Source organism: Canis aureus, chromosome 24 (assembly GCF_053574225.1).
Source record: "Canis aureus isolate CA01 chromosome 24, VMU_Caureus_v.1.0, whole genome shotgun sequence".
Lineage (NCBI taxonomy): Eukaryota > Metazoa > Chordata > Mammalia > Carnivora > Canidae > Canis > Canis aureus.
Window position 1 is genome coordinate 49,965,413 of NC_135634.1, and position 24,253 is coordinate 49,989,665.

The 24,253-nt window shown below is 49.3% G+C and overlaps 1 protein-coding gene across 2 annotated transcripts; it reads left to right on the forward strand.

The window, feature by feature from the left end:
• Positions 1–1,808: 1,808 nt before the first annotated feature.
• ASB1 (ankyrin repeat and SOCS box containing 1) lies at positions 1,809–22,805 on the forward strand. Of its 2 annotated transcripts, XR_013363496.1 has the most exons (6): positions 1,809–1,920; positions 5,868–6,009; positions 8,009–8,311; positions 15,683–16,068; positions 17,332–17,578; positions 20,092–22,805. XR_013363496.1 is itself a non-coding variant. In XM_077869456.1 (5 exons), the coding sequence occupies exons 1-5, from the start codon at positions 1,872–1,874 to the stop codon at positions 17,457–17,459; spliced, it is 1,008 nt and encodes a 335-aa protein (XP_077725582.1). In that variant the 5' UTR covers positions 1,809–1,871; the 3' UTR covers positions 17,460–22,805. The 2 variants fall into 2 exon arrangements, 1 of the variants encoding a protein (XP_077725582.1); XM_077869456.1 differs by having other exon boundaries at positions 17,332–22,805.
• The last annotated feature ends 1,448 nt before the right edge of the window (positions 22,806–24,253 follow it).

Sequence of the window (24,253 nt, forward strand, 5' to 3'; positions counted from 1 at the left end):
TCTTAAGAAGAGACAGGGTTCTAAGGGCAACATCGGAGCCAGGCCCTGGCACAAAGCGATGCTCTGCTCAGGCTGCTGACCCCTTGATGCAAGGGCACTGAGGACTGGGGATGGGGAAGGCAGCACAGCTGAAGCCAGCTGGGACAGGGCTCCCAGGCCTGGCTGCACGTTAGAGTCACTTGAGCCTCAAAAATTGTGAGGCCCAGGCCATACCCCAGCCAGACCAACTGCATCAGGACCTCTGTGGTGGGAGTAGGGTGGGGCCAGGCTTCCTTTTTTTTTTTTTTTTTAATTGTGATAAGATATACATAATAAACCTTCCTTTTTTTAACCCTTTTATTTCATTTAATTTTAACAGCATACATTTCAGTAGGGTTAAGTACATTCACACCATCATACATTGGTCAATCTCCAGAACTTTTTCATCTCCCCAGACGGAAACTCTGTGTCCCCCTTAAGCAACTCCTCATTCTCCCCTCCTGCAGCCCCTGGCACCCATGCTGTGCTGTCCTTATGAATCTGACTCCTCCAGGTCCCTCCTATAAGTAGAATCATACAGTGTTTGTCCTTTGGTGACTGGCTCTTCTCACCACGATGTCCTCAAGTTCATCCATGCTGTAGAGGGTGTCAGAATATCCTTCCTTTTCTTTTTGAAAGATTTTACTTTTTTATTTGAGAGTGGCCAGAGCCTGAGCAGGGGGGAGGGGCAGAGGGAGAAGCAGACTCCCCACTGAGCAGGGAGCCCGACCTGGGGCCCTGAGGTCACAACCCCAGCTGAAGTCAGATCCCCCTACCCCACGGAGCCACCCAGGCACCCCAGAGTGCCCTTCCTTTTTAAGGCTGAGTCTGGATGGCCAGACCACACCGTTACCTGTTCCACCGCTGACGGTGGACACTTGGGTGGTTTCCAGGCCTGGGTGTCGTCGCCCTCGCCCGCAGCTGCGGTGGACGGCCCGCGGGCTGGGCACACCCCTGGCTCCCTACCCTGCGGCTCCACGGGCGTCACCCCAGCGTGGGCCAGGGTGCCGCCTGCTGTTATCAGGTCCCACCAGCGCTGCAGGAAGCCCTCTGCCCCCACCCGGGCGGCCAGGCCTGCAGCCCCGGGAAGCGCGTGAAGGATGCACACTCAACACACACCGTGTGACAACGTTTAAGAAGCGAGAGTGCAGGGAGAGTCACTGCTCTGTTCCCCAATTTGCTCAGTAAATGCTTTTGCGAGAGGCACGGGGCTATGATTTAATAGGTGGGATCCCCGGCCTCATCGAAGGAATTCCAGGGGGCGGGGGGCGCGCCCCTTTCCTAGCAGGTAGATGCAGAGCCTGTTGCAGGGACCAGGGCTGCCCGTCCCGCAGCGTCGCATCCACGCTCTCCCGCGGCTGCTGCAGCCCCAGGAGGAGCGCGGGGACCTCCCTCGGCCCCGCCCACACCCGCGAGGCCCCGCCCACATAACCTAGGCCACGCCCACACCCGCGAAGCCACGCCCCCTCTTTGGGGGCGGGGACGGACCCGGCCAATCAGAGCTCCCGCGCAATAGGCTCCTCCCCCCCAGGTGAGCGTGTTTTCCCAGACTCCTCCACTTCCGCGGAGGAACCGCGGCGCCGCCGGCCCCCGCGCCCCGCGCGCCCGATACGCCGCACCCCGGACAGCGCGCGCCCCGGCTCGTTGGGCCTCACGTCCGCGCGGGAGGCCGGAGGAGGAGGCGGCGGCGCCCTGCGCGGGGCCCCGGGAGCCCGTCGGGAGGGGCGCGCCCGCCGGAAGCCGCGGCCCACCTGCCCGCGGCGCCGGAAGTGGCCGCGGCTGCCCACTTCCGGTCAGCGGGGCGCGCGCGGGCCGGGGCCGCGGACAGGGGCAGGGCCAGGGCCGGGGCGCCCATGGCGGAGGGCGGCGGCCCCCACGGGCGGGCCGGGCCGGGGCCCGCAGGTAACGTGCGCGCAGCCGCCGGGCCGCGGGGGGCGGGGGGGCCGCGCGGGGCGGGGGCGGCGCCCGGGTCGCGGGAGCCCGGCGGCTGTGCCCGGGCCGGGGCCGCGTCGTGGGCCCCTGCAGCCCGGCCTTGCTGCCCGGTGGAGCCCGCCGCCCAGCCGCCGCCCAGCCGCCGCCGGGGACGTGAGAGGCCCCCCCCGGCTGTCGGGACGGGGCTCGGGTCATCTTCGGGGAAGCGCCCGGAGCCCGCCGCCTGCCCGGGACGCGGGGCCTTCTCCGCCCCGCCGCCCGCCGCCTGCCCGGGGCGCCGCGGCACCTGCACGGGCGGGGACAGGACGGCGGCGGCCGTGACACAGCACGTCCGGGGGCGACAGAGGCTCGTGCTCGCGGCCCAGCCCAGCCGAGCGGCCGTCGGACCTAGGGCTTCCACCTTGAGACCCTCCCGCCAAGCGGGCGCGCAGTTGCGGGGCGGGCGGCTGCGCTGTCTGCTCCGTGGGGGACGCGTTCCCTCCTAACCTGTGCTGGGATTCCCTCTGGGTTAGTCTCTGGATTCGCCCCACGTACCAGATGCTTTTATGGGCTCTGGACCTTACACACGTTCATCATCATCTGGGTCTTTGGAGAGACCCCCCCCCCCCCCCCAGAGAGCTGATTAGGCTTGGACACTGGTTCAAGGAGCGCTTTTCATCCCTCTCTGTTCATTCTTTCAACAGACTCCCCCCCCCCCCCCCAAAGATTTTATGTATTTACTCATGAGAGACAGAGAGAGAGAGAGAGAAACAGAGACACAGGCAGAGGGAGAAGCAGGCTCCATGCAGGGAGCCCGACGTGGGACTCGAACCCGGGACCTTTTTTCCCCAAAGATTTTATTTATTTATTTATAAGACACACACACGCACACACATACAGAGGCAGAGACACAGGCAGAGAGAGAAGCAGGCCCCATGCAGGGGGGCCTGATGCGGAACTCGATCCTGGGACCTTTTTTCCAAAGATTTTATTTATTTATTCATAAGAGACACAGAGAGGGAGAGAGAGAGAGAGAGAGGCAGAGACACAGGTGGAGGGAGAAGCAGGCTCCACACTGGGAGTCCAATACGGGACTTGATTCCAGGACCCTGGGATCATGCCCTGAGCTGAAGGCAGACAGATGCTCAACCGCTGAGCCACCCAGGCGTCCCTCAACAGACATTTATTGAGGAAAGTGCTATTGGCCAGACCTTGCCCTGGCTGGGGACACCACAGTGAACAGGGGCAGGTCAAACGAAGCCCCTTCTTCTATCCTGGGGTTTGGTGGGTACTGACTTTGACCCCAGGGATCAGGACTTTAATGTCTGGATGTCATTTGAGCATGAGAGAGACGTATGGAATAGAGGAGGACTGGGATGGCCCCTTCCCATTATAGACGGGGGGTAGTGTGGGAGACAGGCTGCTCTGGCCTGTATGCAGGGCCTCTTACATCTTCGCAGCACTGTTTTGTTATTTACAGTGTTGCAGGCCTGGGAGTGAGGGGCCACAGAGATTTCCAGTTAAGGTCTGAGAGCTCTGTGGAGTCCCTGTGTTGACCGTGAAGAAGCTGGTAGAAAAGCAAACTTGAAGTTATCCTTGGATCTGGAGCTAGGGAAGAGGAGGCTGCACTGAGCTGGACCAGGCGGTGGGTTGAAAAGAAGCCAGCAAAGGGAGGCCCAGAGAAGAGCTTAGCAAACATCTGTGGCTCCCACTTATCTGTCAGTCTTTGCTCTACACGTTCTGAATCGTACTCACTCCTGCTTTGAGCTTTTTCAGTCTGGGGGTTGAAACTGCAGGGTAGCTGCTGTACAAGAGGAGAGCAGCTGGAGGAAGATCGGGGTGGGGGGGCAGCCCTGCAGTTTCCCTGATGCCTGCCTCCGTGGTTGTGGGATCAGCCTGGCTGAGCCATGTGTGTGTGTGTGAACTCTTGCTGCCCTGCCCACCTGCCAGTGAACCGTTGAGTTCTGAAGGGCAAAGAAGCTTATTCATCGCCCCCATTGTACGGTGGTCAGGCCTTCCTTGTATATAGTTGGTATTTAAGAGACATTTACAAGACATTTAAAAAACATTACATCCAAATCAAAAGACATTGACTTGGATGTAAAAGCAACTCCATCATTGGAAAGAGTCCACCTGTGGAGGGGTATGCTTTCCATCTGTGCCTGGTCACATGCTGGGAGTGTGCACTCCTACTTTTTCCTTGTGCCCCTGTCTGTAGTGATGTATGCAAAACTCTTGATAATCTGGAGATTGTTTCTGGGCTCCAGTGTGAGCTGGGCTCCAATTACTTGCAAATAGGTATCTGATTTTACAAATTCATTGACTACTTAATTTTCTTAGCTGTGATGGCTGTGAAGTCCAGGACCAAGGAAGGCACCAGCAGATTCTTTGTCCGACAGGGGTCTGCTTCCTCGTTCATAGGCGGAGTATTTTTGCTTTGTCCTCACGCAGAGGATGTGTGGGAGCTCTCTGGGGTCTATTTTATAAGGACACCAGTCCCATTCATGAAGGCTCTGCTCTCATGATCCATGCAGTCACCTGCCAAAGTCACTACCTCTTAATACCATCACCTTGGGGGGAGACACATTCAGTTTATGGCAACTATTTTATTCCTCACAGATTTCGATACCCATTTATCTTTATACTAAGATCTTTTCTGGGCAATTAATTCTGTTTATCTTTTTATTCAAATGAGAGTAAGTTCTTTTTAAAAAATATTTTATTTATTTATAAGAGACACAGAGAGAGGGGCAGAGATATAGGCAGAGAGGAAAGCAGGCTCCATGCAGGGAGCCTGATGTGGGACTCGATCCCAGGACTTCAGGATCATGCCCTGAGCCTAAGGCAGATGCGTAACTGCTGAGCCACCCAGGCGTCCCGAGAATACGTTCTGTTAACTGGTAGGGTAGTATTTTTTTCCCATGTGTACTAAAAATTAAGTGATTTTCATTCATATTTCCAAATAAACCTTTTTTCTTTTTAAAGTAGGCTCCATGCCTAGCATGCTCTGTGTGTGTGGGGGGTGTGCGGTTTGACCTCAGGACCTGAGATCAAGACCTGAGCTGAGACCAAGAGTCAGACACTTAACCCACTGAGCCACCCAGGCGCCCTCTTCAGATAGACTTTTATAATATTTTTGTCACATCTCATATACCCCCCCCAAAAGAGGTTTGTTAATCTGCTTAATTTATTTGTTGCTATTTAAAATTTTTCTAGCATTGACTCATCTTGTCCAAGCACATGGTATGGTGTTGAGCACTTATCTCTAGTTGTCTTTTTTGTTTTCCAGTCTTCATTATGTGAAGCTGGCTTTCTATTTATATGCATATGTTTTTAAATGTTCCTTCTTCCTGAGGTGTAACCTATATTCAGCAGTGTACCCCTCTTAGGTTACCATCTGATGAGATTCTCCTGTAGACTTCTGTGAGGTCAGTGCCCAGGTCAGCTTGCTGCAGTCACCCATGTTGCAGACAGCAGCATTTGTTTGGCTGTTGAATTTTGCCAGATGCAAGTATCTTTTTGTAACATAGGAGATGATTATATGGTGTGCCCCACGATTAAGACACCTCTACATTCTTGGGATAGATAGAGTACTGCTATGGTGGATTTTTTGATACCTATTTTAAATTGCCCCTGGCTAATATTTTATTGAGGATCTTCTGTATTCTTCAGCAGGGTTGACTCATTACCTCCGGCCCCACTTAAAAATTACTACCCTTGTCAGGTTGGTGTCAAGAATGTGCTTGTTTCATTAAGGGAAGCTTTCTATATTTTTCTAAGCACTGGGAGTTTCTGGAGCACGGGAGTGGTTTATTCTTGAGCGCCTGAGCTCGCCCCGGTGTCCAGATGACAAAGGGGCCCGCGGCAGAGGGTGCCCCCTATTGCCTGGTATTGGCAAGGTTTCCCCTAGCTGACAGGAGCCCCTCTCTTCAGTGCAGGTCCTAATCTGAAGGAATGGCTCAGGGAGCAGTTTTGTGACCATCCGCTGGAGCACTGTGAAGACACGAGGCTCCATGATGCAGCCTATGTGGGGGACCTCCAGACCCTCCGGAGCCTGCTGCAAGAGGAGAGCTACCGGAGGTGAGCGCCACTGCTGGGGCCGGGCCAGTACTGCACGAGGCTGTGGTGTGGACTCCCTGGTGTGCAGGTGAAGAACCTGATGCTCCTAGTGTCAGAGGACAGGGCCGCAAAGGAGACGGAGGAGGCATGGTCGGACTTGCAGGAGATGGCCAGGCAGTGAGCGTGAGGAGACCTGAGTTCAAATCCAGCTCTGTCCTTGGCCTTTATATTTTCTGGAAACTTCTGGCTCTCTCTGGTGTCAGCTTTCTTGATGTTAGTCTTGAGGGCAGCACTGTTATTCTCTTGAAGAGTCGTCCTGCCCCCTTCCAAGTCTCCTGGGGCTCTTTACCCTAAGCTGTGTACGTGAGTTCACCTAACTTTGTTATATTCCCGTGCTTACCCCTCTGTGGGTGCAGACTTCCTGACGTACCCTCCTCCAGCATCTGGTGTCCACTTATCTGCCTCCGGGGCCTGGGGCTCAGGCCCAGGCCATCATCCCATCACCTGGGGATGCGCTGTGCGCTCACCTTATTTCCTTGTCTGTAGTACCCTGCCTGTTGCCCACTCGATCCTGCCACTTCCTCCAAACCGGCTCAGGCTCTTCCTTGGTAGCAGCAGCGGAGTGTTGATACTACTTTTTTCCCCACCAGGGACCCCTGGGAGAGCACAGAGTCTTCCCTCCTGGCGTTCTTGGATTGTTTTGTGGGTCGAAGATTGGAGTCCCAGCTAGCTTAGAAACTGACCTGCAGCCAGAAAGTCCTTCATGCTTGGTGTTTCTGTTTCCCCGTCAGAGTTAGGATGGCAGGGAGTTGATAGAAAAAAATGCTTGCCTGTCAATATTGAAATTAATGCTGCTTTTTATGAATAGCTCCCAAGAGAAGGATTTCTAACAGTATGAGAATGGGTTTCTTTTTTTTTTTTAACTTCTAATGTCTTAGCATTATTTCCTCAGAATAGATAACAGTATTTAAAAAAAAAAAAAAAGCTCTAAGGATCCAGAAAGGATCGTCCTACGAAGACATCAAATGGATTCTGCATGAATATTTGATGCGAGTGACTCAAGGCCAAAGGAAATCTTAAATTTGCAGATGTAATAGTAGAATAAAAGAAATAGGATAGAGTTCAACTGGGTATTTACGTATTGCTTTTCCAAATGCTTTTTTCCTTCTTATATTTGGGTTTAGTAGATCTGTTTCTAGATGACATTTTCCTGTTGCCGTGTGCTTCTTTGACAATGAGTCCTTGGAGTGTTCCTTGGCCTTTCCGGCTAGTGGAAGCCAGTGCACAACTGAAGGAGGAACCCCTGACCCACTCCGTGTTTCTGTGTCACTGCTTCAGTGATGTGGATGGCCAGGCTTGGTGTTCAGAGTTGCATAGGGAGTTGGCTGCTGACGTGGTGGGTCGGTGGACTACACGGCCGTGGCGTTCCTTCACCAGGGAGTCATGGTCTGATTGTCACTTCTGATGAGAGCTTAGTATAGCCAGTTTCCCTCTGTGTTGGCCTTAGTGATTCCTGCAGGCTGTCATTTGTGCTGTGTCACAGGCAGAGGGACCACAGTGGTCACCTGGACCCAGTGAGGATGCCAAGGCCCCACCTCAAGGCCTTCACAGCTAGTAGCTGGTGGGAAGAGGCCTTGGGATCCTGACACAGATTGCCAACAGTTGTGCTGCTCTTCATCCTGCAGTGTCTCCCTGGGCAGACCCTTCCACTGTTTGTGGAACAAAGAACTTTGGACCAAGAGTCAGGAAATCTGGGATCTTGGCTTAGTGTTCATTGGTCTGCCTGTGCCTCAGTTTCCTCTGCTTTGCAGTGGGCTTTTCAGATCCGTGCTGCCCCATGCACAGATCCAGCATTTCATAAAACAGAACGCACGTGGAGGCATTCTTGAAGCCTAGGAGTGTCTGAAGAGGTTGCCCCCTGGGTCTCTGTTTCTTGTATGTGCCAGCATGAGAGGGAGCAGAGCAGCTTGTGGGGTTCCCAGCTGCCCTCCCAGCCCGGCCCCCCTGTGTTCTTTCTTAGCCGCATTAACGAGAAGTCCGTCTGGTGCTGCGGCTGGCTCCCCTGCACACCGCTGAGAATCGCGGCCACTGCGGGCCACGGGAACTGTGTGGACTTCCTCATCCGGAAAGGGGCCGAGGTGGATCTCGTGGATGTGAAAGGACAGACTGCCTTGTACGTGGCTGTGGTGAACGGGCACCTGGAGAGCGCCCAGATCCTGCTGGAAGCTGGCGCTGACCCCAATGGAAGCCGGCACCACCGCAGCACCCCCGTCTACCATGCCTCGCGTGTGGGCAGGGCCGACATCCTGAAGGCGCTCATCAGGTCAGTCCCGCCGAGGCCTGGCCACCGTTGCCCTGCACGGGCCCTTGGGGGGACGTGGCCCCATGGCTGGCCTTCCTGGGGTCACACTCTCATCCCCTGTTGCCTGAATTTACTTCTCTCTCTCTGTAAAGTCAGACAGGTTGGAAGATTTGTCTGTTAGTCTTTTTAAAGAGCTGCTTCTTAGTGCTGCCTGCCAGTTCTCATTTTTCTGCTGATCGTCTATTTTTATATTTTTCCCATTTTCCTTATTTTAATTTTATTTCTCTCCTTTTTCAGTTGAATGATTATTCATTTTTTTCCCCTGAAGTGTCAACTTTCAAGGTTATTAATTCACCTTTCTGTGTAGCTTTGGTCATATCTGCTGAACTTTCCCCCCATTTTTCAACCAGATATTATCAAAGTCGATTTCTTCTTTGCTCTTACGGTCATGGAAGAGAAAAGTTGGATACACGTTTTTATGAACTACTTTTACTGTATTGGGCTCAGATAATGTGCAGTGTATAATTTGCATTTGGGGGATTCTTTTGAGTTTTTTTCTAATTTTTTTTAATGTCACACATTAAAAGGTTAGGTTGCTATGGTTACTCGTAATGCCGTACCAACCACGGGTGTTTTATTTGCATAGTGCAGTATGGTAGCCTCGGTGGTGTTCCTCGTGGTCCCTCTTGTTTTACATGTTTAACCATCAGATCTGCCCCACGTTCAGAGAAGTCTGTTCGTCTTTAATTGCTGTTGTGATTTGTCAGTTTCCCTTTTTATTTCTAGTATCTTTTTGTTTCCTGTTTGATGCTAAAAGTTGTTGCGTGTGGGTTATGCTCATTATCAAATCGGAAGGGAACTGTAGGTTTTATTGAAGGCCTTTTGTCGCATTTAGTTTTAACCTTTGTGGGTTTAAGCAGCGCTGTGGGTGTTCACCTTTCTTAGTGGACTGGGAAGGATTCTGTTTTCTCATACATTTAACACTATGACCATAGCTGATGTTAGGTCTGTGTCTCTCTCGGTTTCTCAGCTGCTCCATGTTTTGTATCTTTGCTCCATGATCTCTGTTTTCTTTGCTTTCACTTTCTATTATTTTAGATAGTTTATGGTGTTATTTCAATTATAGTTATGGTTACATTTTTAAAGAATTTGAACCAGATTACATTTTCATTTTCTGTGTCTCCAGTGACTTCTTTCTACCAAAGATGCTTTTTTTTTTTTCCCCATGTCTTGTTCCGGAGGCATTTCCTGTGGTTGGACAGAGTACAGTTTATTTAGGTAGCCAGTTTTCAGTGTGGAAAGGATCGGGTAAGGGTCCTATTGTTACAGGCCGCAGTGGGGGTAGTTCTGAGGAGCAGGAGACCTGGTGTCTCCTCGCCCAGCGCAGGGTGTACTGAGAGTATATTTATTACGTGAAACTTTTTTTTTTTTTTTAAATAACTATGGAACTGGCTCTTGGAAAGACAGACAAGGGTATTATGGTTGTTATATTAGAAGATGATAAAGCTGTGATGCTTTTTTCCCTTCTCTTTAAGGATTTTTAGCCTGATAATCTAAGCCACCCCGGTCCCATGTCTTTGCATCTTAGAGAATGTAAGTCATTAATTTGGAAATATTTTTGAATAGGATCAATCAATGAAATTTCCTTTTGGTTCCAGAAATCCCTTCAGGCATTTCAGTCAGTTCATGATGCACAACTGCTTTGAATTAACTGCAGGCTTGACTTCCAGAAGTACATATACAGACGCCCTGTTTGAGAAAGTGTGGCTGTTATTAAGACATCTTATTCTCTTACTGGAGCATAGGATGTTACTATTACAACGAGGTACCAAGAACACATATTTAAAAGTTTTCTATTTTCTAAATTACCAGGTAACTGACTTACTGACTTTTGGAAAATGGGAGTGATATGGTTGATTTACTGAACAAATAATATAATCTAAATAGAATGTCAGCTGTTGCCTTCCTAGGTCCTTGGCCCTGATAATGCAGGGCTCTTTGCTGTCACGCCGTAATTTGCTGTTTCTCTGCAAGTAAATTCTACTTTGTTATTTGTAAATTCCCTTGATATATGTTGCTGACTTTTTTAAAGAAGGTAAGGAGTGGTGTTTCTGTATGTGCAAAACTTATATTGATTCACTGAGTTGTCCCAGTGGTTCCTTGCCAGAGATATTAAAAGCAGGAGGGGAATTTTGGAAAATATTCAGGATTAAAATTAACTGGATTCTATCCAGCATATTTTTATGAGTGGATGAAGGGCTGTCTTTCCCATAGTTCAGTAATACCAGATTGTCATATTGCCCAAAAGTACAAACATTTTGGAAGACCTGTCCCTGACAAAAGGAGGAAAAAAAAAATATCACTGCTTAAAATCTAGTTCTCTTTTTCTTAATTGATTGAGTATGTGAAGTGAAATGGCAGTTTCTGTGTGGTTTGGTCTATGTTTTAGGACACTCCTGTCCGTGCTGGAGTGTCTAGGAGGCTGGGTGATGTTTGTGTTAGTGGTGTCTGATGATGCTACGTGGCATCAGTGGGGAAGCGGACTGGCCTGTGAGCACATTGGTCTGTGTGCCTCTCCTTTCTCTTCTTAGGCCTGTGCTGCCTGAAAGCAGAAGTGTGGGTTTCAGAGAGAAGTTCCTTTGGACATTCAGAATAATGCTGATGAGATCGGTGGTAGAATATGATTGCTGGCCAGACATTTATATCAGGGCCTGGAAGATGATGCTCTTTCCTGTGTTCTAGACCCCTGCCTGTCCACTTGTCATCTCTGCTTCTCATACTGTCATTTCCTAATTGCAGTGAAACATGTGCCGACAAAACCTGTGTGGCATTGAGGGCTGTCTGGGGTGCTGGAAGCCCAAGGAAGCAGGTGCTGGCTGTCTGGTGTTGACTCAGATGAGAGTCAGGTAAAGCCTACGGGGCAGTGATCTCACAGGAGCCAGATCCTATCCGGTTGCACAGGATTGCACTTGGGCCTGTTACTGCTGGTGTTCACTTTGATCTTTTGATTAAGGTGGTATCTGTCAGGTTTCTTCACTGTAAAGCTATTCTTTTTCCCCTCTGTAATTATTTAATCCGTATTTTGTGGAGAGGTACCATGCAACACATATATATCATTTCTCATCAAATTTTTAATTTATTTGTTTATTTGTGTTAGACTTATGGTTCCTCCCTTATCTCGGGAGTTATAATCCCTCATTATTGTTACTTACTTTGACGCTCAGATGGTCTCGGATTTGGCTGCAGGGAGCCCAACTTTGTCATGACACGTCCCCTGCATCCTTTGAACAGTTTCTTATTTTGTCTTATAACAGCATATTCTAGGCTCATCTAGCGTCATGCCTGTCTTAGCCCTGGAATTAGTCATTTCTCCAAGGAGTCCTGGTTTCTTTTAATGGAGAATGGTATTTAGAAGCCAAGATCTGGATACTGATAGTGTTTATTACATATGGGCCATTCTGTTCTCAGCCCTCCTATCGGACAGACCCTAAGTTATATATAAACACATTTCTATATCTACATACATTGGCAGTTGAGTTCACCCGGATGCTTCTAATCCAGTCTGGTACCACAGAGGCCTTCCTACTTTTCCCTTTTCCAAATTTATTTGCTTTTCTGACAGAGACCTGGTTCCCCTTATCCTTAACATATATATTTATTTTGCCAATCCCCCATCTGTAACCAGTCTAATGTTGCTGCTCCCTCTCACACATGACTCCTCATCTCATGTGGGCTAACAATACTCCATGCCAGGCGGCACTTTTAGGAGGCATCCTCTTAGCTTTGCCAGGACTGATTCACTGAGCTAGGCTGCCGTCCATGCTTGAGTCAGTGGCCTCTGCTTAGATTAAAGAGACCTAGATTGGTAGCTTGCACTTGGGCTGAGAGAACTCCAAATTCTTGAAGTAAGTCACATTTTTGGACTTCCCAGAAGATAAGGGCAGGTCTCTTGTGGGGACCCAGAAGCCTCTGCCTTTTTACAGTCATTTAGAGATCGGCTCTGCTGAAGAATGAGGCTTCCAGGTCAGACTGTTCATGCATCTGTCCCGTGAAAGATGCATTTCCTTACATCTGGGCTGTCAGTGGGCCTCAGAAGAGGAGAGCTCTTGGATGGCCATAAGGATTATCTCAGGGACTGCTGTGAGCTCATGGGGGTTGGGGGGGCAGGCGGCGGCAATGGGGATGTTGCATGAAGCTTCCCTGTTGGCAAGCTTTGCTTCCTGTCTTAGGTCCTTCTAGGTCATCTGATGTTGAGAGTAGCCTGGCTGTCTGGTTGTTTGGTATAGTTGAAAAGAGGAGCCAACCTGCAGGCAGGACATGATGGCACCATCTGGAAACACAGTTGGGTTAAAGTGTTTTGTTTTGTTTTTTTCCTTTTAACTTTTGTGGATTGTTTTTAATTTGTTTATGACATATATTTACATGGTTCCCAAGTCAAATCTGTAAAACAAAGTATATTAAAAGAAGTCTAACTTCTGTGCTGGTCTCCGTCAACCCCCTATAGATGACTTTTTAAAACTTATATGGTTTATTGCTCCATTGTTAAAAAATAAGCATAGTGTCTATGTGTCTAGGTCTGTGTCATAGACAGGTATGTATTGTAACCACTTTCCCTCAGATAAACAGTAGCATGCTACACACTTTCACTGCCCTGCCTTTCTCACTTGTTACATGTGTTGAGGTCATTCCAGAGCAGTATTTAGTGATACTCCTCACACCTTTTCATAGTGGTTCGGTGCTGCTTTATGTGGATGGACCACAGTTTGTTGAACCAGTCTCCTTTTGAGGGACCTGTGGGTTGTTTCCTGCCTTCAGCTATGGATAAGGTTTTAATGAATTGTGTGCATGCATCTTTTCAGAATTTTGTAAATGTATCTTGGGAATAGATTCCAAGAGTGTGATTGATGGGTCAGAGGGTAAATGCTTATGTAATTTTGCCAGCTTTTGCCAAATGTTTTCCTAGTGGGACTGTTCCATTTTGCATTGCCCCCAGATCCGAATGAGATTTGTTGTTTCCTAAAGTTTGGTCAATAAAATTTTGCTTTTCCCCAGTGTGATAAGTGAGAAGTTGTATCTCAGGGTAGGGTTTGTTCGTTTGTTTTGTTAAGTATAATTGACATATAATTTTATGTTTCAGGTGTAAAAGTAGTTTTAATTTGCATTTGTGCTATGAGTGAGGCTGAGCATCCTTTCAAATGGCTGAGAGATGCCTACCACTGTCAATATCTCTTGCTCATTTTCCTGTAAAACAGTTGATGTTTTCCTTTAAAACAAACAAACAAATAAAAGATTTATTTATTTGAGAGAGAGCAAGAGTGAGCATGGGGGAAAGGCAGAGGGAGAGGGGAGTCCCAAGCAGACTCCGTGCTCAATGTGGATCCCAACTTGGGGCTTGATCCCAGGACCTTGCGATCACAACCTGAGCTGAAACCCAGGAGTCGGACACTTAACTGACTGAGCCACCCAGGTGCCCTGATCTTTTCCTTTTATTAGTTCTTTATGTATTAACGATATTAATCTTTTGTAATATTCCCCCAACTTTTCCACTTACTGTTTTACTTTGCTTATGCTGTTTTTTTGCCATGCAAAAGTTTTTCTTTAATTTTTATGGTAAAAAGCTTTGTTTTGGAGCTCCTGGGTTGCTCAGTGGTTGAGTGTCTGCCTTCAGCTCAGATCATGATCCCGGGGTCCCAGGATCGAGTCCCACATTGGGCTCTCCACAGGGAGCCTGCTTCTCCCTCTGCCTGTGTCTGCCTCTCTCTGTGTCTCTCATGAATAAATAAATAAAATCTTTTTAAAAAAAAAAAAAGAAAAGCTTTGCTTTTTACATCTTTTCTTGTTTGATTTTCCAAAGGAACTTTATAATCAACTTTGTAACTCCAGAGATGTTACTTTTGTTTATTTATATTTATAATCAAGTTATATAGTTCTAAGAATGGGATTTTCATTTATATAATAAACCTAGGGGAAATTGACCGCTTAATAATGTTGAGCCCTCATCTTTAAGGCAGTGGTGAATCTTTCCATTTCTGACGTCTACTTGTGTGACTTTAGTAGTGTTTTTTAACTTACCTCCTGCAAATTTTGGACACAAACTGTGAAGTTTATGCTTAGATATCTCATTTTAAAATTATTTTGATGTCATAAATGAGGTCTTTTTTCCTTTTGTTTTTGAACTTATTTTTGTATGTATGAAGTCTATTGCTTTTATAACTTTATTAGTTAGTAAATTCTCTTATTGCTTATTGTATTTTCATTAATTATTTAGGGCTTTTCAGACATAGTCATATCCTCTGAAAATAGGGAAAAAATTTCCTCTTCCTTTATAATCTTAATTGACTAATTGCTTTCTTTTATCTGATTGCACTAATAACTTTATTTAAAAGGCCTGAATAGGGGCGCCCCGGGTGGCTCGGTTGATTGTCTGACTTGATTTTGGCTCAGGTCGTGATGCGTTAGGGTCTTAAGGTCAAGTTCTATGTCAGGGAGTCTGCTGCTTTTTCCGCTCTACCTCTCCCCCGCCTCCCTCAGCCACCTCCCCCAGTCACCCCCACTGCGCGTGCGTGTGTGCGTGTGTGTGCACGTGCCCACGCTTTCTCTCTTAAGTAAATAAATCTTTAAAATGCCTTAATAATAGTGGGCTAGGTGTAGGCGGCTTGCCCCGGCTTCCATAGGAGAGCTGCCCCTTTCCCATAAGGTGAGGTACCAACATCTGGGTTTTATCTTATGAAGAAAATGTCTATCACTTTTTTTTTTTTTTTGAGTATTTATAAACCTGCATTAGTGTTGAGTTTTGGCCCATGCCTTCTTTTTATCATCTGTAGAGGTAACCATGATTTTCCTCTTAGTTCTGTGAATGTGATGAACTGTGTTCTTAGAATTTCTCCTATTGGAACCACCCTTGCATTCTTGGAATAACCCTCCTGAGGTCATGGTTATTGCTTTCTTAATATACTTTGGATTCTCTTTGCTAATATTTCATTGGAGGTTGTTAAATTGATATTCATAAGTGAAATTAGTTGGTAGGTTTTTTTTTTTTTTTATGGTGTGGCTTTCGTCAGGTTTGGGGATTGTTTTGCTAATTTCGTAAAATGAATTTGGAATTTTTCCTTTTTTCCCCTTGGTTTTGAAGTAGTTTAAATAGCCATAAGATTGTCAGCTCCTCACAGGCCTTACAGAGTTCCCTTATGAATTTTTGTGTGAGTGGACTCCAAGTTGTTAACTAGTGTCTTACGTTGCTGGAAGTCGTGAGACCATCGTGGTCTGTGGGGTCTCCTCAGCGGCTCCCCGGTGCTCACGGAGGTCAGGCCTGTCTCCTCAGGGTGTGGTGGGTATCTGTTGACTTTGGCTGGTCTCCCACAAGGTCTCATTGTCCCTGTGTCTCCCCTGTAGGTATGGGGCTGACGTCGATGTCAACCACCACCTGACTCCTGACATCCGGCCCCCCTTCTCCCGGCGCCTCACCTCCTTGGTGGTCTGCCCCTTGTATATCAGCGCAGCCTACCACAACCTCCAGTGCTTCCAGCTGCTTCTCCAGGCTGGGGCGAACCCCGACTTCAACTGCAATGGTCCTGTCAACACGCAGGGCTTCTACAGGGGCTCCCCCGGGTGTGTCATGGATGCCGTCCTGCGTCACGGCTGTGAGGCAGCCTTCGTGAGCCTGCTCGTAGAGTTTGGAGCCAACCTGAACCTGGTGAAGTGGGAATCCTTGGGCCCTGAGTCAAGAGGCAGAAGGAAGGTGGACCCCGAGGCCTTGCAAGTCTTTAAAGAGGCCAGAAGTAAGTGGCCTGAGTTCCATTCTGATTTGCAGTCTGTTTGGCTCAACCGAATGAATCGGGCTATAGTGATTAAAAAAAAAACAAAAAAACAAAAAACAAAAAACCCTTCCAGTGAAGCTCTTAGTCAGAATCTTTAGTCAGGACCAGGAATTTTCCAGACTACTTCCAGATTGGCCTTTTCAAATTCCTAGACACCCAAGAGTTGATACAAAGGAATATATAAAAGTACATGTTCGAAGTTCCTGGAATTATAGTCTCTCTACCCCTCTGCTCTGCTTTGTGACCCCACATTCCTTCACTTACACATAGTTTCTCCATGTTTGCCTGACGACAAATTGCAAGCCCTTCCTCCTCTAGGGGTCCTCCTTCCCTTTCTTCAGTTCCCACTCAAATACCGTTATTTTTATTATGTGATAATGTCTGGTTTTTGTTAGGATAAACTCCCATAGTTGCTTATTTATGAAGAAAGATTTTGCTAGTGAATTAATAAATCGATAGCCAGGTTGTGTGCAGTTGATCTGGGGCTTGGACTTCTTCTCTGAGACTCTATCCGGGACTCAGAAATTGGCCTTGTGCACCTCCTGTGGGCTGCTGTGGCCCTCCGTGACCCACCCGTGCCCGGCCTCCTTGCCTGGGTCTTGAGGGCATCTGAGTTGAAAACCTTTTCTCTGACCCTTACCTCTTACAGAACTTCAGTTGATTGTGTTTTTGTTGTTGGGGTCTCCTCAGCCAGTCATTAAAACGTGCTCCCATGGAGCCTTCCCCGAAAGGGTTGGAGAAGTGGTCACTGGAGTCATCCTGGTGGAGCGAAGCTGCCTGGGTTGTGCCTGCTTCACAAGGCAGACACGTGGCTAGGGCGTTTTGACCCAGAGCAAAATTGTCAGCCTGCAGGCCTCATAGAGCACTCAGCCTGTGTCTCCTGGGTCCCCCTGGACTTCCTGGGATCCCCCAGGAGCCGAGGCTGACAGAGGGTGAGGGTCAGTTCACACCTGCCAGCACCTTCAGTGGTCAGCTCTGATTTCTGTCTAGGAAATTAACCACAGTCAAGGAGGTGCTGTCACGGTGAGCAGGTGGCCCAGGGGGAGATCCCAGCCTTTCCACAGCCGGGCGGAGCAGATGACAAGACCTTCCTCACCAGGGACCCCCCCGCCCGCCGTCCACTGTAGAGCTGGGAGCTGGCAGTGAGCGTCAGTGCAGTCCTGCCTGCGGTCGTTGGAGTTAACCTCGCTCCCTCTGTCTCCCTTTCTTCCCACGGCGATCCAGGTGTCCCCAGGACCTTGCTGAGTCTGTGCCGTGTGGCCGTGAGAAGAGTTCTTGGCAAATACCGGCTTCATCTGATTCCCTCGCTGCCTCTGCCAGACCCCATAAAAAAGTTTCTGCTTTATGAGTAGAATTCCGGTGCAGCAGTTGATTGCAGTGAGAAGAAGGTGATCTGCCGTGAAAGTTGACGCCGATTCTTGCCCCCGTGAACCACATCCTGTGCTGCTGATGGAATCCCACTTGGCTCCTGGTAAAGCAGAAACCGCCTTGTTCTCATGGACTGTAATTCCATCTCAGGTGCTTGGGGCATCGGACAGTCCTGGGGTCATTGTCAGCTGAAAAGTTCATACAAAATTCCATTTCGTTCTTCCTCAGTATCTCTGTTGTGGATTCTCACGGTAGCATGTTAACCAAGTGGGCCTTGCGGTGTGTGTGAGTACGGGCCAAGGTTGGAGGCCTGCTAATGGCTCCAGTGGGGAAGACGCCTAGCACTTTCCAGAACTGTGCTTCTGTTTATATTTTTACTTCTCAATTTCATTGTTTGATTAAAACCTTCTGACACCTAAATGAAAAGAGAGCTTTGGTTAAAAAAAAAAAAAAAAAAAAAAAAGTAGAGTACGGAAATGCAGTTCATGAATTTGCTAGTTTGTTTTCCCTGCTCCTGGGGGTGACATGTGGCATTTGTCTACACACAGCCCTTCCTTGCCACTTCAGTGCTCTCTTCTTGTGGCAGCAGTGTCCTCTGTTAATTGTCTCTAAGAGGGTTTCTTGGCTGCATGGATTGGCTGTGTTAGCTCAGTCAGTACCTGCATCCTTTCAGAGTCTCACGGGATACCCTTTGGCAGCACTGCACCTGTTCTGATACCTAACTGTGCCTAGTGTCACGCCAGCAGGTCTCATGAATTCTCTGCCCCTTCACTTTGGGGAGCTTCCAGACACTGATTGATCTTAGGAGGCCCACACTGAAGATCTAGCCAGGAAAATGACTGCCTCCATTTGGACCAAGGACTGCTCCAAACAGCATTCACTGCCAGTTCTAACCGGAGGAAACACCTGTGGCGCTGCCTTCTAGTCCTTGCACACTCCAGGACGGGGGGATTCACTTGCCCTCTGGATGGTTCCAAGCTTCCAGTTGCTTAGTGTCCAGTGGACAACACATCTGGCATTTGGTTGATTGCTCTTTGCCTCTTTGGACCTGATGTCTTTGTAGTTGCTCCTTGAACCTAAGGACGGGGCAGTGAGGTCAGGGGTCTTCCCTTGCCTCCTTGGGGCTGCTGGTAGGTGAGATGAGCTAAGTGATCATCCCCAGGTGTTTGGCTGTGGGCAGGGGTCACTCACATCCCGGCTGTGCAGCTCGGGACTGGCTGTGTCTGTAGAGGTGGGCCATTGGCTGCCTCCTCAGAGCTCTCCAGGTGACGCCGTTTCTTGGGAAACCACATCTGGTAGTTTGAAGCCTCTGATGACCATTGTGTGGAATCGTGGTGATTCTCACCTTCAGAAGTGTTTAGAAATGGGTAAATTCCAAATCTGAGTTTAGGTTTTCTATAGTAAGAGAGATCTAATTTGTAATCATTGAATTAATGATGCAGGTTTACTTCATGACTGACAGCACTGTATATTTTAGCCGAGGAGACACGCAGTGCCTGTCATTGTCTTAGTTGGCTCGAGGATAGAATTCTAAACCCCTCCTTGTGTCATGGACAGCTCTGCCAGAAAGCTGGGCTGTGACCTGTAGGTGTATGCGTGGGGACAGAGGGGAGAAGAGTCCCTTATGATTCGGGGGGAAGACAATCACTGGAGGCTCCACGTGGCTACAGTGACCCTATCACAAGCTGTGGCCATAGTGTAACTGTGGGATGGCTGTCGGAGCCTGCGATTCGGCGTGTGCGCTGCTGCCAAAGGCCTGGGGGCCCTGGTTGGCTGGGCTTATGCAGAGCTTGGGGCCTGTCAGAGTGACATTGTGAGCTGCGGGTTGTGGGTAGCTGGTGAGGGCCGTTAGAGCCAGAGCCAGGTGCCGTGGCTGAGAAGGGATCAGGGGTGTTCCTTGTGGCACTCGGGGTGGGCCCAGGACCGCAGTGAGGCTGTGGCGGGAGCTTTGGGGAGGTGGGGCTCTGTCTCCACATGGAGAAGTTCGAGCCACCCATGGGTGGACTGAGCCGCTGGCAGGGAACTCCTGTCACCAGTGGTGTGAAAGCAGTGGCTGGTCGTCATCTTGGTAGGGCTGAGAGAGTGTGGGTGGTAGTTCACCTTACTTTCAGCTCTTCCAACTCTGGGTCCCCTTTCCTCTGCCCTCTTGGCTCAGGTTCTCCCCAGGCACACTCTGCGTCTGCCCCCCTGGGTGCTTTCTGCAGAGGCCCGTTATGGACCGGGCCTCTCCAGCACTGCCCGGGGTAGACAGTGGCTCTGTCCTGGACCTTCTGGAAAGCAGTGCTTGGGGATGCTGCCAGGGCAGAAGCCTCGTACCTGTAGGCACGACCACCCGGCTGCGCCGAGGCAAGGGCCCAGCAGCGTGGTCTTAGGGTCCGTAGCCCAGGGAAGTAAGCGCGGGGCTGATTTCTGGGGTCTTGAACGATTTTTCCAGGGTCTCTTAAAGGAATGGACTGAGCTGACCCTCACTGCTGTGTCTCCCCCAGACCTGGCCCGGGAGGCGGTGTGAGTCAGGAGCGCAGGGTCAGGAGGTGGGGCCTCTCCTGCTCTGCCCCTGGAGTGTGCTCTGCTCTAGGCCAGCAGCAGGACACCAGGGCATCCGCTCTTCCTTTGCAGAGGACAGGTCTGCTGCTTTGTTCAACCAGACTCTGCTGATTCTTTCGGAATCTGGACAGCTTTGAGGCTCACCCTCTAGTCTGAAACTTCATAGCCGCCAAACATGAATCTGGAAACAGTGTACATCGTTGCTTAAGGCCATTCCTACTTGTTGTGAGTAACTTTCCTAAAGCTCCCTTTCTTTCTGTTGGCAAGGATAGGGTAATCATGTTTCTGAGGTGTGGGGCACCCAGGTCCCACGTAGCAAGGAAACGTGGTGGTGGTGGTGTGATGAGGCTGCTGCCTGGCAGGCCCCAGAGCCCCGCAAGGAGGGGCATGACAGACCCGTGGGAACGAGCCAGAGTGTCCCCCTCAGCCTGGTCCCAGGAGTGTCCCGTCTCTCCCCTCAAACAGAGTCCTGCTGTAGGCCTTGGCTGCTGTGGACAGGTGGGCAGGGATACCTCTGAGAATTCTGCTCTGGCATCTTGGGTGTGGATTTTGAGTGTATTTCCCAAAGCCATCAATGTCACACATAGCTGTGCCTTTTCCTATTACTTATGTTATTTATGTATTTATTTATTTATGTCCTGCCTTGTTCTAGAAAAGGGTTGAAGGCAGTGATGCTTGTTTTTTTTTGTTTTTTGTTTTTTTGTTTTTTGATGCTTGGTTTTTGATGTTCTGTTTTGACATTTGGGAAGTTTCCACATGCACCCATTAGGTGATTTTAAAAAGAGGACAATTAGCAGTTTTCTAATGTTGACTATATTTCTGTTCTCAGGCTTAAGTGCCATCCTTTTTTCTTTTTACCTTCTTTCTTGCATTGATTTTTTTGAATAAAGGGTTCATGTAGAAGTAGGAGGAGAGGAACATGCAGCAAGCATAGGTGTGAGCAAAGGAAAATCAGCCTTAGAGGGAAATGCTTTGCCCATGGTTGTCTGCATGCTGCTGCACGGCCCAGGCAGGCCCCAGGCAGTGTGGAGGCTGCACTCTCACACCTGTACATGCCCACAGGACTTTTGGGAGGACACACGGGAGAACGTGTGTGAGAGCACTTTGTACTGAGCATTCCCTGTGACTGTAAACTGCCCTCGTGACTCCTGTCCCTTTCTCAGTGGATATGCATTTGAGGGGATGGAGGTGCTGGAAGGGCCTGTGACCTTGGGGATCGGGCTTGACCTTGTGCCCCCCCCCCCCCCCCCCCCCCAGGCAGCGATGCTCATGGGGGCCCATAGCATAGGCCTTTGGCACAGAGGGCTCTGTGCATGTCAGTAAGTACAAGGGCACATGTTAAATAACTTATGAGGTCAAGTTTATTCAACCTAGAGGTTTGTATTTTATTTTGAGATAATGTCCTTCCTAACTTGGGTGATAAAATGTACTTTTATGTAACAAAGGTGATAATATATATATACACACACACATAATTTTTTTTTTTTTTTTTTTAATGCTCTTGGCTGTAAGATGAAGATAAAATACTGGCTGCTCTTTGTCAAGCCCCAGAGTTTCTTCTTAAGTTTGCCAGTCTCTGAAGTCCCAGAGCCAGGGAACCACAGTCCAGCTATGGTGTATGTTTACATGATGATGAGAAATTCCTCTTGGATTCTTAAAACAGCCTGTTTATGTTGTTGAAGGCTCTCACAGCATTTCTGCTGCCTGGTAGTCTAAGAGTAAGCTCTGAGGTCACCACATGTGGAGTTGGAGGGTCATGCTTATGTCCTGGCGGTGGCAGAACCGCCCTCTGGGGTAGGCATCAAGCCATTCCTGCGTCCATGAGAAACACTGTCTGGGAGTACTGCGTGGCCTTCTCAGTGGGGCCCACCCTTACCTCGGGCCTCGGGGCCTGTGGCACCCCTGAGCGCCTGGGGCACGTTGCATGTTGGTGATGGCGCTAATAGCAGGCCTTCTGGGGCTGAGGCTTCAGGCTTCCGCCCTGCCCCTTTGGCCGCCTGCCTAGGCGCATGGTGACCAGTCCTCAGTGGTCTGGGCTCCCCACCAACTCCTATCTACTTGCTGAAAGTGCCTCATGTGGCCATGTGACCTTTCTCCCTGACTTACTTTTATCTCCTTCCCACCCCCCTACAGCCTGACCCCTCGGTGTGGAATAAAATAACTGGTGTGCACTCTTAGTGGTTAGTGGGCTTGTCTCAGGAGAGTTCCACGGGAGGGCCACGCAGACCTTGGAGTGTAGTGATGTACAGAAATACACTTTATAATCCTAGGCAGACAAGCCGACGGAGCAGTGAGGCGGGGAGCAGGGGTCACTTCTGTTGCCTTAACATGTAATCACCCAGTGTCTGGAATACATGGGCAGCCTTTTTTGTTGTTGTTGTTTTGATTTCAGATCTCCACCAAGTAATGTACGAATGTGTGTAAATGCAGCTTGAGTGTGGTGTTTGTGAACACAGCTTCTTGTACCTCTGAAGTCACAGCTTCCTGCTGTGCTCTAGCCCCAGCGTGCCCGCTCAGCTCTGCAGTGTTGGCACAGTGCTTGGTTGGTGGTGGGCATGAGAGTGTGACCCGCAGGGGCCTGTGTGCGTGGAGACATGCTGCAGGGAGTGTTCGCCATAGTCCCTGCGTGTCCCTTCCGCTCCGGTAACGAATGTGTGTTTGCCCTCTGCTGCTGGGACGGCGACTGTTCTTGCACTTGTGCCTGGTGAAGAGTTTTCACAAGTATGATGGACATCTTTGATATGTTATTGTAACTTTAATAAACGCTTTATTACCCTTTAACTCAACTCCCATCCCCAATGCCTTACTTTTTCGGACTGTTTATCTCAACGGGTAGAAATTGGTCTTGTGAAATCTTTGAATACACATTTCAGCCACGTGATGGGCTCCTTGGAAAGTTTGTAATGATACGGAGAGAGGAACTTTTTTGAACTGCTCTGAGGGATCTTGGTATTCTAGGGAGGCACCCAGAATGTGGCACAGATTTAAACTTCCGGTCAAGCCTGTTTTACTTAGTGGGGTTTCCAGTTTGAAGAGAACGTGCCCTTAAAGTGTTTGAAACCCACGGCTTTCAAGCAGAGCGAACTGTCCCTGTGGGGCTCTGCAGGGGGAGGCGGTGGAGAGCTGTGGGCACCATTGTTTCTGGGCCTCTGTTACATGTGGCTTACTTTGACAGCGGGAGGGTGAGGTATGAAGCTTTGGGATGAACCCAGCAGGGAAGGAACTAAATAAAAACATGTATGCATATCTCAGAGACCACTAGGATGCTCTCTGTGCCTGCTGTCTCGGATACCTTCTTCATTCCTCGCATCCTGGCCACTCCCCACCCCCAGCTGCACACACACCACTCCTGCTCGGACGGAAGGGTGTTTTCACTTTCTGTCCCAAACCAGCTCAATTTGTGTGGCAGAGATGAGTGGTTTTCCTGCACTGTCCGGTTTTCATGTGTGGTAACAAAGCCCACAGTTTCAGCTGGACACTTAAATTCCCAGATTAGCCTCTGTACAGTGGCCATTTGCCATAATTCCTTTCTGAAATCCCATTAAAGTGACAGGGGAGTTTTACTTTTTAAAAAATGTACAAATCCACTAAGATGACTGAATAGCAACAACATTTAGGGATCAACCTCTCAAGAAAACGGAGGATGGTAACTGGTACAGAAACATCTGAGGTAACCACCTTGTAAGAAGTGAGAGTATCTGAGAATCTGATTTCACTGCAGAGCTCCCAAAGGCCCTGGAATCAGCAGCTCAGGTACCTTTGAAGTGGCTGTGGGTGAAAGTGGGAGGACTGGCCAAGAGCCAGGTTGAGACGTAGTCCTGACCCTGCTGCACACAGTTGGGCAGTGGTACTTGCCCCAACCCAGTGCAAGAGTGAAAGGAAGTGTGCCACATTCAGCCTTCCGTACATCAACTCTTCAGCCGGGTATCAGGGAAAGAAGCTTCTCAGGGAATCCCACCAGCCTAATGTATAGAACCAGATTAAAATGGAGTCCCTTAGGTCAGGGATGGAGTGGAGGCCATCCCTGCAGGCCTGTCAAGGAAACAACCTTACAGGAATTGAAGGCTCTTCCCAGAAGTCAGCAGAGGACGACACCAGCCAGCCCCCAAATGCTGGGTCTGTCACTCTGCCGTTGGACTTCTTGTTCCCTAGCCCAGCTACCCCGTCCACATAAGAAAGGACACCACTAGACAACCAATCAGCTGAGAAAACAAAGTGCCTTTCATATTTGTTC